This window comes from Tenebrio molitor, chromosome 5 (genome assembly GCF_963966145.1).
Source record: "Tenebrio molitor chromosome 5, icTenMoli1.1, whole genome shotgun sequence".
Taxonomy (NCBI): domain Eukaryota; kingdom Metazoa; phylum Arthropoda; class Insecta; order Coleoptera; family Tenebrionidae; genus Tenebrio; species Tenebrio molitor.
The window spans coordinates 14,661,776-14,674,455 of record NC_091050.1 but is presented as its reverse complement, the minus strand read 5'-3'; the positions used below and the strand labels follow the sequence as shown (position 1 = coordinate 14,674,455).

Here is a 12,680-nt window from a genome sequence, read left to right as displayed (position 1 = left end):
CCGAGAGAATCACAATGTTTTAATTAATTACATTCTTTATCTAGTCTTTAATCACTACCTGAAGTGAAAGAAAGTTAATCTAATTAATTTCACAATTACATAAGTTACCAAATTTTCCGAGTGATGTTAACATATGTTTGTTCCTTTGACTATTGCTAATTTGTAAAGAGCGTAGAAAGTGAGCATTAATGCAAGCAAAAAAAATTGTTGAATAAAAGGGGCCCCAGACTAACGCCCTGAAGCGCGCCGCAATTCCTATGGAAATACCAACAATCCCATCACAATAACAGTTAGAAGACCGTAACGGCAACCATGTAGAACCGATATGTTGGACATCAAGGATCATTAGAAAAACTGCAAGATTATTCAATAAAAGGAAAGGCATGCGTGTTACAGATTTTTTCAATTTTTTTTAAATGTAATCACCATTCATAATACTCGCTCAATGCTACTTCAGCAAGAAAATTGTTACAAAACATCCTACCGTTACTGTAATTAAGCGGTGCGAGTGGAGAAGTTGCATCGCGACATTTGACTCGCTCAGGACACTTTTTTGGCCTATGTAATGTGACAGTAACGGTTTTGGGTTCAAGAAAAATTGCAGCTTGCTTAACGTATATGTCGATGGGTTTTTTTGACAAAGTTAAAAAAAAAATTTTCCACTCTCGTGTAGTTGTGTCTCGAGAGAAATAAATCGCAAGTGCTATTATCAACTCGGATTAGATGTGGCCATTTTTCGAATCGTTCTGAAAGGTAAATGTTTCACGCGATTTCTCTCAGCTCGCAGGGTTGCTATTTCGACAGGATTTTGAAAGTTTTGTTTTTTTGGGCACATTGTCTTGACAGAAAAAAATTGCAAGTGTTGCTAACAACTAGCCAAGCACGAAAAAGAAATATTTCAGGCGATATTCTCAATTGAGAAAAATTCATCTTTTTTAAAAAATAAAAAATGTCTTATTGTGCTTTTGGAAAAAAATTGTTACTTTAACTTTAATTTTTTTTTGTTGTTTTTAATCTCTATAATCGATGTCGTCACTTAGCTCATTTATAATAAAATTAAAATTAATTTTTCAGCTCATAGTGTCTCGGAAGAAAAAAATCGCAAATGCGAGCTAATAACTCACTTGACATGTCGTTTCAGAATAACGTAAGGCGATTTTTCTTCTCAACAATTTTTGTTTAATTTAATTTCCTTCGAGTCTAAAATAGTGACACCTTGACAGAAAAAAATCGCACGTGAGATCTGAGATCGCACAGTTCAATTTTTTTTTTGTGGTTTTTAATCTCTATAATCGATGTTATCACTTAGCTCATTTATAATAAAATTAAAATTAATTTTTCAGCTCATAGTGTCTCGGAAGAAAAATATCGCAAATGCGAGCTAATAACTCACTTGACATGTCGTTTCAGAATAACGAAAGGCGATTTTTCTTCTCAACAACTTTTGTTTAATATAATTTCTCTCGAGTCTAAAATAGTGACACCTTGACAGAAAAAAATCGCACGTGAGATCTGAGATCGCACATTCAGGATGATACATTTTTTCCTCTTATGAGATATTTTTTTAAACTGAAACAAATAGTACTAGCTCACCAGAAAAACTTGCAATTGTTGTAACAACTCTGAGAGAAAAATATCTCAACCAGCATTTGTCGAATTGACTTTCCCCATTCTTTTCGAGCAGTTTTTAATTCGCTTTGAGAGAAATTACAAACTTGCAACTGGTACATCACATTTCCTTCCAACAAAACTAAAAAAGTACCAGTTTAATTATTCCAACAATTTACTGAAAAATTGCACAAAGAAGTGATAGAGTCGCAAGTCAGATTGCAATTTTTTGACCCTCTCCACCGGCATTCCGGTTGAAAAGCCACACTGTAGGTCAGTCTTATTCAAATAAAGCCATAACAGTTTAATTACAAAATGATGACGCGATTTGTCTCGCCAACAGAAAAATCTCAAAGGCCACTTCTCGTCTTGGCATTCGCTTTGAGCGCCTTTTCAGTAACGACGTCGATTGTGGGTCAATTACTCTGATATAACCTCAGCATTTTAATTATTACAAATCGTTGTCGCAATAGATGTCCCGGGGAGAATCGACTCGCGCGCTCCTGGAGGGTGAGAGACGGGGAGAAAAAAGTGTCGGCGAGATGTGTCACCACCAACTGTCTCCCGCAGGGAGGAGGCTACTCATCTAAGTGTCTGGGGGGTGAGCGACGGGGAGAAAAAAGTGTCGGAGAGATGTCGCAAGGAACTGTCCTGCGCAGTGAGGAGGCGTCTCGATTGCATTATTCCAAATTGTTGTCGCAGTGTCTCGGGGAGAAAAAAATCGTTGGTTTTTGGAGGGAGAGAGAAAAGTGTCGGCGAGATGTGTCGCAAGGAATTGTCCGGTTTAGACAGCCCCCGATCGGAGGAGGCGTCCCGCCCTGCCCCACCTGGCGGCACCACCGGACCGCGACCGCACAACAAACGAAGATCGTTGCGAAATAATGAAGCAGCGATCCGAGCGCGTTTAGTTTATTTGGTAACTTAAAGCGATGCACACGCATTTTTCCGGAGCCGTATAAAGTGATTATGTGCATCGACTGATCCGGAGTCGCGACTCGAACCTTGCCCAGAGTGATACCAGTGATGGCCTTTGCCCTTAACACGGTAATTAACCCTTTGGAGAGAAAGTGATGTCAGTTGAATTTGCTCGCACCGGCGATTTCTCGCGGAAAGTGGCGCCAAGTGGAAAATTTAGTGAACGCGCGTTTTGTCACCCTCAGGTGAAGACGTCGAGTTCGCGGCCCGACTCCGGGCCCGGAACCGACTTTTGCAATGTGAATGTGTTCCAAAGGCCAGTAATAATGGTCTCGCGAGATAATTTAATACACGAATTCTTCGCTTAATTGATAATTCGCGCCTCGCGAGCTTTCCTCGGCTTAATTGCAACGTTGCCAAAGAGATTGATCGCGAGAAATTGCACTGGATATGAAACGGTGAAGATTCAAGGCCGCGCAGCAGCTAGGTCGCGGGCCACGACCAAAGGAAATCGAAAGCTGAAGCGGAAAGCAGGAAATGAAGCCTGAAATCGGGAAATTTCAGACCAAAGTGGAAATCTCGCTAGGTTTAGGTGGCGGAAAATGCGGAATATTTTCCCGGTCTCGAAAAATATTGGCCAGGTTCTTCGGAAATCGGAAAATTTAAAATTGGACTGTTCGAAACTGTCTCAGATCTCGACAACCTAGACAAGGTTGTGCGTTTTCGAAAATTAGCCAGGTTTGGGGTTTTGACGTGTGTGCTAAAATTTCAAAAGCTTTAAAGCTTTCAGTTTTTTTTTCAAACATGAACTCGATTTAGAAAATTTGCAAAAGAGATCAGGTTTCGTTTTTATTTTTACATTTAGGTTTGAAAATTTCCAAATTTTTCAACATATTCCTATCCATTACTTTTTCTTTGTATCTGAGTACTTGGCATATCGAGTGGGTTGGTAGAACTGGTGGAACATTTAATTTTTCAAAAACGCGTCAAAATTAAATTTCTGAAAAAATGCAAAATTAAAAACGTTTTTGGCTGGAGACGTTTCTGCGTTTTTCGGAGAAATTGACCAAATTTGGAAAATATTGCCTAAAACGGTTAGGTTTTATTTTTAAATTAACATTTGTATTTTGAAAATAAAAAAAAAGTTCTGACTTCCTCTGAGTAATTTGGCGATGACATATTTTGTGGAATTTTTTATTAAGTAGCCGACATTTAGAACCCTAAAAAAAAGTGAACGTACGTCCTTGATATCTTACATTTAGGTGTTTAGGTGTTGGAAACCATCTATAAAAAATGTAATTATTTGGAAAATCCGTCACATTTAGACTTTTGAAATATGTATTTACCAATTTTCAAAAATGTTTTCGTTGAAATTTCCGTACTTTTTCAAATGTGGCTAAATTTCCCCAAAATTCTTTTTTTTATATGTATTTAGTTTTTGAAAATTATAAAATATAAATAATAAAATAACAAACTTTTTAAACCGGTTTCAGCATTTGGAGTAGGTGCTGAAAAATTCTCAAACTGTCAAAAATTTATTTTTTTCAAAAATGAACAAGTGAATGATGTAAGTTGTGTTTAGTGACAAATCTGTCAAGTGGCAAATGCATAATAAAATTAAACAAAAAGTATTCTTTATTTAAAAACGCAACTGCGCCTAATTAAAACTTATAATTGCAATAACTCTCAAACATGCAAACATTGGTTGAATGTTCCTGCGAACAAAGATCAAAGCTGCCAACCATATAAAGTTGAAAGTACTAGAAGGTAACTTGCCAACCTTACTTTTTATCTAGTGGGCGGATGGCAATGAACTCGACTTTACCTTTTCTATTTTGCTTTCTAAAAAGTACCAGGTTTAGGTTTCCAAAATTTTGAAAATTCTTGTTTTTTGAGATTAGACTGTAAAATTATGTCGTTCGTTGTTAGTGTTCTGTGAGTCTTCAGACCCAAACTAAACAACCTAAATTCTGAAAACCTGAAATTCAGGCTTTATCCAATTTTTCTCTTGGTGGAAACAATTTTGAAATTTTTTTTCCACCTGAAAAATTAAAATCATGGCTAAAACTTCCTGTTTCGTCTTGCGGTCTTTAAAATGTTGTCAAAAAGCTGAGTTAGAGGGCGATTAGGGGCGCGACGGTCGCGCAACAGTGTCAAGTGCAATTGTCGGTCTGTCAGGTCTCAGAGGCTTGTCATCTGGGTAATAACTCAATGACGATTTCAACAGGGAGAAATCTTTACCATTATGGGTTTGTTAAAATTTGCCACCGGCCACAGACGGCCCCGATTTCGGCCGCGGAGGTAAAATCGATTTTTCTTCAGATGGCAAATGAAGAAAATAATTAAACACTTTCACTCGATTGTCAGAGGCGCGACGAACACCTCCTCCAGTATTACACAACAATTAACAGTGTTTTTGAGAAGCGTTAGAAATTCGAGTGTTAAGTGTGTACAAGAGGACCACCAAATTTCTACAAATCTTAATTTGTCGCTTATACAACCGTTGAAATCACCAGCACTGCACCTGAAATGCCATTTATAAAACAAAGACATTGCACATTAATTACAAATTCAGTTTCTTTGGGGACACTTGAGTATTTTTCAGCAACAAAAAATTATCTCTCCAACTGGTACCACCTCGTCTTGGGTAGTGGTAGTACCAAGGTACAATTTTTTAGTCCAAACTGACCAAGAAATATTTGTTGACTTGTTGATTGGCAAAACTGTGCCAATGTTATCTTAAGGAACAAGACTAATTCCTCTTGAAAACTCACCTACGCCACTGTACTAGTTCTTGGTGCACAACAGGAAGAACCCGCGTTGCATTTTGATGTTAGATAATTTAGTGAATGTCTACGATCTCTTGTTGCAGTGTAATAATACTCGAGCAACCAACTTTCTTACATAAGAGAAAGCATTTCGTCTTTTCCCTAACTGTGTCCTTGACTTTAGGGTACCACCCAAGTCCCACCGACCCATAAAAAATTCTCTCGCGAAAATTTGTACCTACTAAGATTCTCTGTTTTTTCCAGATTGCCCTGTTGTGCCTGATGACCTTGGCGTCCGCCAAGCCCATCATGGTCACCTTCGGCACCAACCAAGGCCCCATCGAGCCCCCCGAGACAACCTCCAAGCCCATCCCCCGAACCCTCGACAACCGCAACCCGGCCCCAGTTTCCGAACAACCCGACGACGTTCCCAACTCTCAGACGTACCGGCCGCCGGTACCACACCAGTACCGCACCAAGATCTACGCCCAGCGACCCCCACCCACACTTATTTTGGGCACCCCAATCGACCGCAAGTTCACCCCGGAGGTGAACAAGTACGACGCGTACAAGAAACAAGGCAGAGTCGTGGGGGTGGAGTACACCGGACCACACGTCTTCGAGAAGCAGGAGTACGAGGTGTTGGAAGAGAAGAGGGCGAGACCGGTGTGGTACCCCCGGCCGCATTATCAACAGGTGCAACCGCAACAGCAGCAGCAGCAGCAAAAGGCAGTACCGGAGATCGGGATTGTCTACTCGGCGGGAGTGAGGTACTACGTTCCTCAGATTGTTTATGTCCAGCCTAGACAGGAGGAGGAACAAGAGAATTCGGTTTATGATCACAAGGATGAGAAGCTGTACTACAGGAAGGGGGGACAGTGAGTGATCGAGGAGAAGGAAATTCAGTGCCAATGCCCAAGTTTTGTTTCTGTCGTCAATCTAAAAAAAAAATTAAGTGGAGAAATTTATTTCAGTGTCATAGTACTATGATACCAAATATGTAAATATATTTTAATAAATTTATTTAGTTTTTATTACAAGCATGTTTTGCTTTTGCTTCATAAATATCCCATTCAGATCAATTAAGTACTACCTACTCTGAAAAAAAATTAAATGTCACAACACATTCAATGTTATTTATCATTTTCTACTCGAGCAAAAAAACGGAATCAAGATTTAGATTGTACAGAAAAAAATTGTTACAAGTACTAATTGCAGATTTTTTTGGATAGTACCTGTACGAGTTCACATTTTTTAGATCTGTAAAGTCCCTTTCATCGAGTTCAAGTGGATCAAATTTCAAATGTCAGTTTGTTTTTTTAATTTTTTTAAAAGTCAAGAGTACCTACTTTGAGTACCAGTTTACATCAGATCTGCAGTCATTACGTTGTGCTTCTTGTTACAAGTGTTGAAGTGACGTACGAAGAGGAAAACTTGAAAATGTCAAAAGTTGGAAAAGTACCATCTATCTAATGTTTTTGTTTTAGTACCTCAATTAAAGACAGGAAAAATTACAAATGTCCATATTTTAATTTTAGGATAAGCATCTCAAAGAAACTGGTCCGCTTTCAGTACTACCCGATTTACTGAAAAGGTACCACTTTCGCTTGATTTTATAATTCATGCCAAAAATTGATCTCGGCTTGAAAATAATCATTCCAAAAGAAAATACTACTACTCGTAGGTGTTAGTACCTGCTAGTAATAGTAGTACTGTGAGTGTTGATACTAAAAAAATAAATTGTCAAGTCACTAGTTCTGTTAGTATTTCAAAATAATGGTGCGCTTTGAAGAAGGATTACAGAATCACAGCGGAGACAACCTTGATATGTAGTTCTAGCCACTCTGACCCCCCGATTTGTCCCCACTCGAGTTCGTCTGGACACCTTCTCTATTTTGCGCTGAATTGTGACAGAATTGGTGAAAAATTCGCCAACACCCAAGCTATCCAACCGCGAAATCATTGAAATGCGTAAAATATCTTCTGAATTCGGCATTGATCACGCATTTAACGCTTGCGCAACAATTTCTCCGATATTGTTTGCTTTCTCTCGCTTATCCTAATATTCCGATTTACATTTCGGCTACGCCCCACATATTTAAATGCCATCATGGTCAAAACAAAGCTGCACAGTATTAATTTTTTGTTTCATAACACTCGTCCAACTGGAATTTTTCCCAACTTGGTCGCCGCTTATGGCAGCTATTATGTAGCCGATGTAATCTTCACAAGCATTGGCCAATTACCGCGAAGGTACACCGAGAAGCACCATTATCCTACCATTTTCGGAAACAACTCATCTGATGAAAATTCAACGACGTTTCCCAATCCGCGCCGCCACCTCGCGGCCCAGATTTGGCACCTGTGGAGTCGCGATGGTGCCTCGAATTCCGCCCTTTGCAAATTTGATTCCGGAGGTAGCATTTATCGAAAACTTTCGCTCTTCATAGAACATTCAAATTTTCCTTTCACACGGTTCTGTTAAATTACACCAATTACGACTCGTAAAACCATTCTTCGGTCGTAAAACAATTTCTGAACAAAAAACCATGACACAACAAAGAAAAAAGTATTAGATGAATACAATGCGACGCGAAGATTTTTCAGGTGTAAATTTTTTATTTATCAGTTACGCAATCAGTATGTGGTGTCGACGAGATGCGAAAAGTGTCAGTGACACTTCTCGCAGTAAATCAGCGAGTAAAAATGGTGCGATTACGACACCGCATAATTAAAATGGAAACTTTCATATGATTTTTTCAGCGGGAGTACTCACATGGCGCAACTCCGGTCATGAAAATCTAAGACTGTGCTTATTATACGGACCCGTCTCGCTCTTTACACTTATTATCTCCCATCCATTCTTGGTCTAATTGCCGCTATTTTGTAACGCATATTATTATTATGGTGGAATTATCGCAACGACTCCCAGCACCACACGATCCGTGCGAGTTCCTTATTGCGTCGCGATAAAATACTCTCCGACAAATCAATTTCATCATTTCCATTAACGGCCAATATTTTACTTTTATGTAAGCGAGTTTCTCCCGCAAAGGGCGACAAAATATCTCTCGGCGACATGTGTCATCTCGCCGCGATAAGCAAAAAGCGTCGTGACGAGTCCATCAGTGTTGTGACACTTTCTGCTCTCGGATTTCCGTTCGGGTCATAAATCGCAGCGACTGAGAATCTCGTTTGGGCGTTGGGATGTTTATGGCGGCGATAAAAATTCGCCGTAACGCGATTACTTTATTAGCTCGGGTCTTTTAGCAACAATGCAGTTCCACTTGCGGCTAATGGAGTCGCGGAAAGGTCACATTTGTTCTTTCACGATTTATTACAGAAATGGGAAAAACAGGTTGTGGTTTTTTTTAGAGCGATTTGTCAATTTAAATGGCACCGAGTCTGGACGACATTGGAAAAAAGAATTATCGGACTCATTTCAGTAATGTAGCTCGAGATCGAAGAATCGTTGGAATTTTATGGGCGGATTAATCGATCCAATTGCGATTCGATTTGGACAGCTGCGAGCGGTCGAGTGTCGGAGATAAGTCGCAGGTGGGAGAAGTCGCAACGATGCGCGGTGGTGGCCAGCCACGAATCAGATTGTTATATTGTATCGTCACTCTTTTACTAATCGCTGTTGATACAAATCGCAGAGATAAGTTGCGGAATCGCTTCTTATTTCTCTAACAGAACTTGGAAGAGTCGTAACAATTGCAGAGATAAATCGCGCAATTATGAAATGATTACAATTTGCTTCCTACGTGATCCTGATCATTGTTCTTTGAAATTTGTTTGCGATAAATCTCCGTTGCATAAAATGAGAACTTAAAATTTCCACCGACTGTTTGAATTTTTTTCATAATTTTGCAACACTTTTGGATTACTTTTATAAAGGATACTTATCTCATGCAATTTTTTTGTTGCACGTAGATTTTATTTCGTGCAGTAATAGATAACATCACAAAAACAGTCATCAGTAGTGATTGTCTGGAGATCTTTTCCTACTTATATAATTTTTCAAAAAAAATTGTGCAAGAGTGTTGCGAGTCAATTGGGAAATTTATTTCAGCGCTGCTACATAAAAAGTCGCAGAGAAATATTTATGTTATTTGATTTAAATTGCATTGGAAATTCCTTTCCTTATTACTCTTTGTCTGCTTTGTGATATTTACCGCCGTTATTAAAACTGAATTTGTGAGATTTTTAAGTCTCGGTTAGTTTATATTCGAGAGGTTAGGATGTGATAGTTTCTTTTGTTAAAAGGCGACAATACCAGCAATCTAAGTTACATAAAGCGAAACATCAAGATATCAAATTAAATTTAACGCATTATGGTTATCCTATAAAAAGTATCTGTCGCACGCGATTTATCTCAGCGTGACATGTTGCATCAATTACATATTGAAATGTGGGGAATTTCTTGTGATTTATCTCCAGTTATGTTTTTAAATTTAACGCATTATGGATAGTCCTATAAAAAACACAAATCTGTCGCACGCGATTTATCTCAGCTTGACATATTACATCAACTAAATATATTGGAATGTTTTGATGTGTGAAATAAATCTGGGGACAAATATTTTTCTTGTGATTTATCTCCCCTGACAGATCGTTACGTTTTCTCATCGCACTCATCAGATAATTTGCTTGCGAGTTTAATATCGCTGCGAGTTTTCTCAGAAACTGTTTACTATAAAAACTTGCGACTTTATTTTATTTGTTATCCTGCGCAAGACACTTTTGCCACAGTGAAGTAAAATACAAAATAAAAAAGGTACAAAACAATCTTGAGATTTTTTTTTTTAACTTTGATACACAAAAACTTGATGAAATATTAATTTGATTCAGCTCTGCATTAATAAAAAAGTTGTTTGCATTGTGGAATTTATTTCCTTATTGTCCTTTGTCTGTCTTGTGAAATTTGCTGCCGTTATAAAATCAAACAAAAACTGCAAATTTGTGAGATTTTTAAATCTCATGATTTTTTTTCAATGATTGTTAGATTGTGACGTAAGTTTAATGAACGGTTGGACTGTGACAATTTATTTGTTGAAAAATCCGGTAAATTCTAAGTCACATAACTTGAGACTCACCAACTACGATGTTTGAGATAAATATGTAACATGCGATTTATCTCAACTCCATTCACCTGATTTTTCTCTGCAAATTAAATGAAATCTTAATAGCAGTAAAATTGGCAAAATAAAATGTATTCCAGATAATGTTCATTTTTAGAAGAAATCTCTCTCGAGATATTTATTGCTTGTTATTTATCTTAACTAGTAATAAGAAAATTCATACTATTCTTGCTGACCCAATGATAGGTTATTACCTCTAAAATAGAAACATGATAAGATAAAAATAATCTACATCATATTTTAATGTGGCTGCGATTTCTCTCAGCCCGAGAGACACTTCTTTTTGGTCTTTTTTTTTGTTCTGTTTTTCATAATAAGTCTCCCGTTATTACATCTAGGAGGTAGATGTAAACATCTCACGCATGCGCTATTCACACTAGTGTTTCATCTTGAATATTTCAAGGTCTTTCGGATTCACTACCCTCGCTAAAAAAGTTTCACTTCAAAAACTCAAAGTACATAATTCTTCGAAACCAATATAAATATTTCCTGTGATTTATCGCACGCATATAGATATAAATCTTAAGAATTTTTTTATTGTAATATCTTTTATTGTTAAACAACATGGTCGAGAAGTTTTTATTGCTGCAATTTACGTCGTATATTATGACTATGAAATAAAAAAATTTAATTGCCTCTTTTGTAAACACGTCTGTGCGAAGGAAGCTCAACTTCTTTGATAGAATTATCTCTTAAGGCAACCGCATTTGCATCATGCAATTAATCTCGTCGCGCATGCGAGCGACATTGCGTATCTAATCACTCCGAAAAGCCCCCAAATCTAACCAATTTGTCTCCGAGACAAATGTATTTGTTGTCTGAAGAGGTCACGAACCTCACGTTTTGATCGTCGTAATGACAGTCTAGCACCTTTGAAATCCCGCTCGTTAGGCGACAATTCGCCGCGAGTCGAATGTCGCGGCGATTTCTCTCGGTCCGAAGGACAACTTCGATCCGGTAGAACACCAATCTCGACGTTCGATCTTAATTAATTCGTCTGCATATTTGGGCGTACAAATCGCTCCGATGCAAAACTTCCATCAACAAAAACCTGATTAATGACAGTATTACCAACACATTGTTTCCATTTGTCAAACACACCATTAAAAAACAATAAAAATGCGATGGTTATCTGGAGGCGTCATAATGGAGTTGCGGTTAATGGCAAACTAGAGGCTGCATATTAATCAAAACCGGCTAAGAGAGTCTGGCCGACGAGAGTAAAAGTGCAAGTCTTTTCTTAACGAGAAACAAAGCGGCAATTACCGGCGGATTCCTATCGGAAGTTAATTGTGGTGAATCGCATTGGCGGCAATTTACATAAGTAATTGGGCGACTCCCTCGAGTAAAAGGTTGCCAACTGATCGCCAATTTATCTGATTGGAGGCTTCCATGACGAGATTGATCCCGAGAGTTGGGCGACGGTCATTTTTACTTTCTTCGGAACCGATACTAATCAGAATTTGCAGTCGTCATTGAGCAATTGTCGGTACTCCAAGAGGGCGACAGATCGAAAGTACCAGGTATTGTCACGGTACTGTTGACAAGACGAAAACTGTCTCAGATGATGTCCAGCATCTGCAAGGTCATCTAAGAATGATTTTAGAGATTTTTCTTTTAGAATGTTTTGGACTAGTACCAGTCTGTGGGGAATTTATATTACCCACAATTTCTAACATTTCGATAAAGTAATCTTGCAACATTCGTGATTGTGTAAAGAACTAGTTGGTACTTTCAAAAGGGCAACACGTTGAAAGATGTAAGTATTGTTACGGCACTATTAGCAAAAAGAAAACAACATTTAAGAATGATTTTGTTTCAGAGATTTGGGTACTACTGTCAATCTGTGGAGAATTTATAGTACCCACAATTCGGTACTTATATGAAAATATTTCAATAAAGTAAAATTCGTAATTGTGCGAAGACCTAGTTGGTAATTTCAAGAGGGACAAGGAAAGCTGTGGTACTAGGTAGAAAGAACACTGTCTGATTAAGTATAGGTAAACTAAAAAAAAATCGTGTGCAAAACAGCGTTATGCAAAATTTTCGAGTAATGTAGTGTAATTTATGTGGTAATAATTTTACAAAGTTTTACAAAAACCCTATTTAAATATTGTTATATTTAAAATCCTCAAACCGTCTGGTAGTGGTAGAGGTGTTGGATTTTCTCATGGGCTGTGAGTCATATCTGCGCAAGCGACGAATATTGGTCTCAAATAGGTCCTACAAACTGACCAGAAAACAT

At 38.1% G+C, this 12,680-nt stretch overlaps 1 protein-coding gene across 1 annotated transcript; it reads left to right on the top strand.

Moving 5' to 3' along the window:
* Nucleotides 1–2,466: 2,466 nt before the first annotated feature.
* GV1 lies at nucleotides 2,467–6,331 on the top strand. Its single transcript, XM_069047976.1, has 2 exons — nucleotides 2,467–2,652; nucleotides 5,556–6,331. The coding sequence occupies exons 1-2, from the start codon at nucleotides 2,632–2,634 to the stop codon at nucleotides 6,171–6,173; spliced, it is 639 nt and encodes a 212-aa protein (XP_068904077.1). The 5' UTR covers nucleotides 2,467–2,631; the 3' UTR covers nucleotides 6,174–6,331.
* Nucleotides 6,332–12,680: the final 6,349 nt, after the last annotated feature.

What these genes read in the sequence shown, in the direction of transcription:
- GV1 (XM_069047976.1), top strand. Translation starts at nt 2,632, where the DNA reads ATGGCCTTTGCCCTTAACACG. An exon ending in TGGCCTTTGCCCTTAACACG is followed by an intron (nt 2,653 to 5,555) that starts GTAATTAACCCT and finishes TGTTTTTTCCAG; the next exon opens with ATTGCCCTGTTGTGCCTGAT.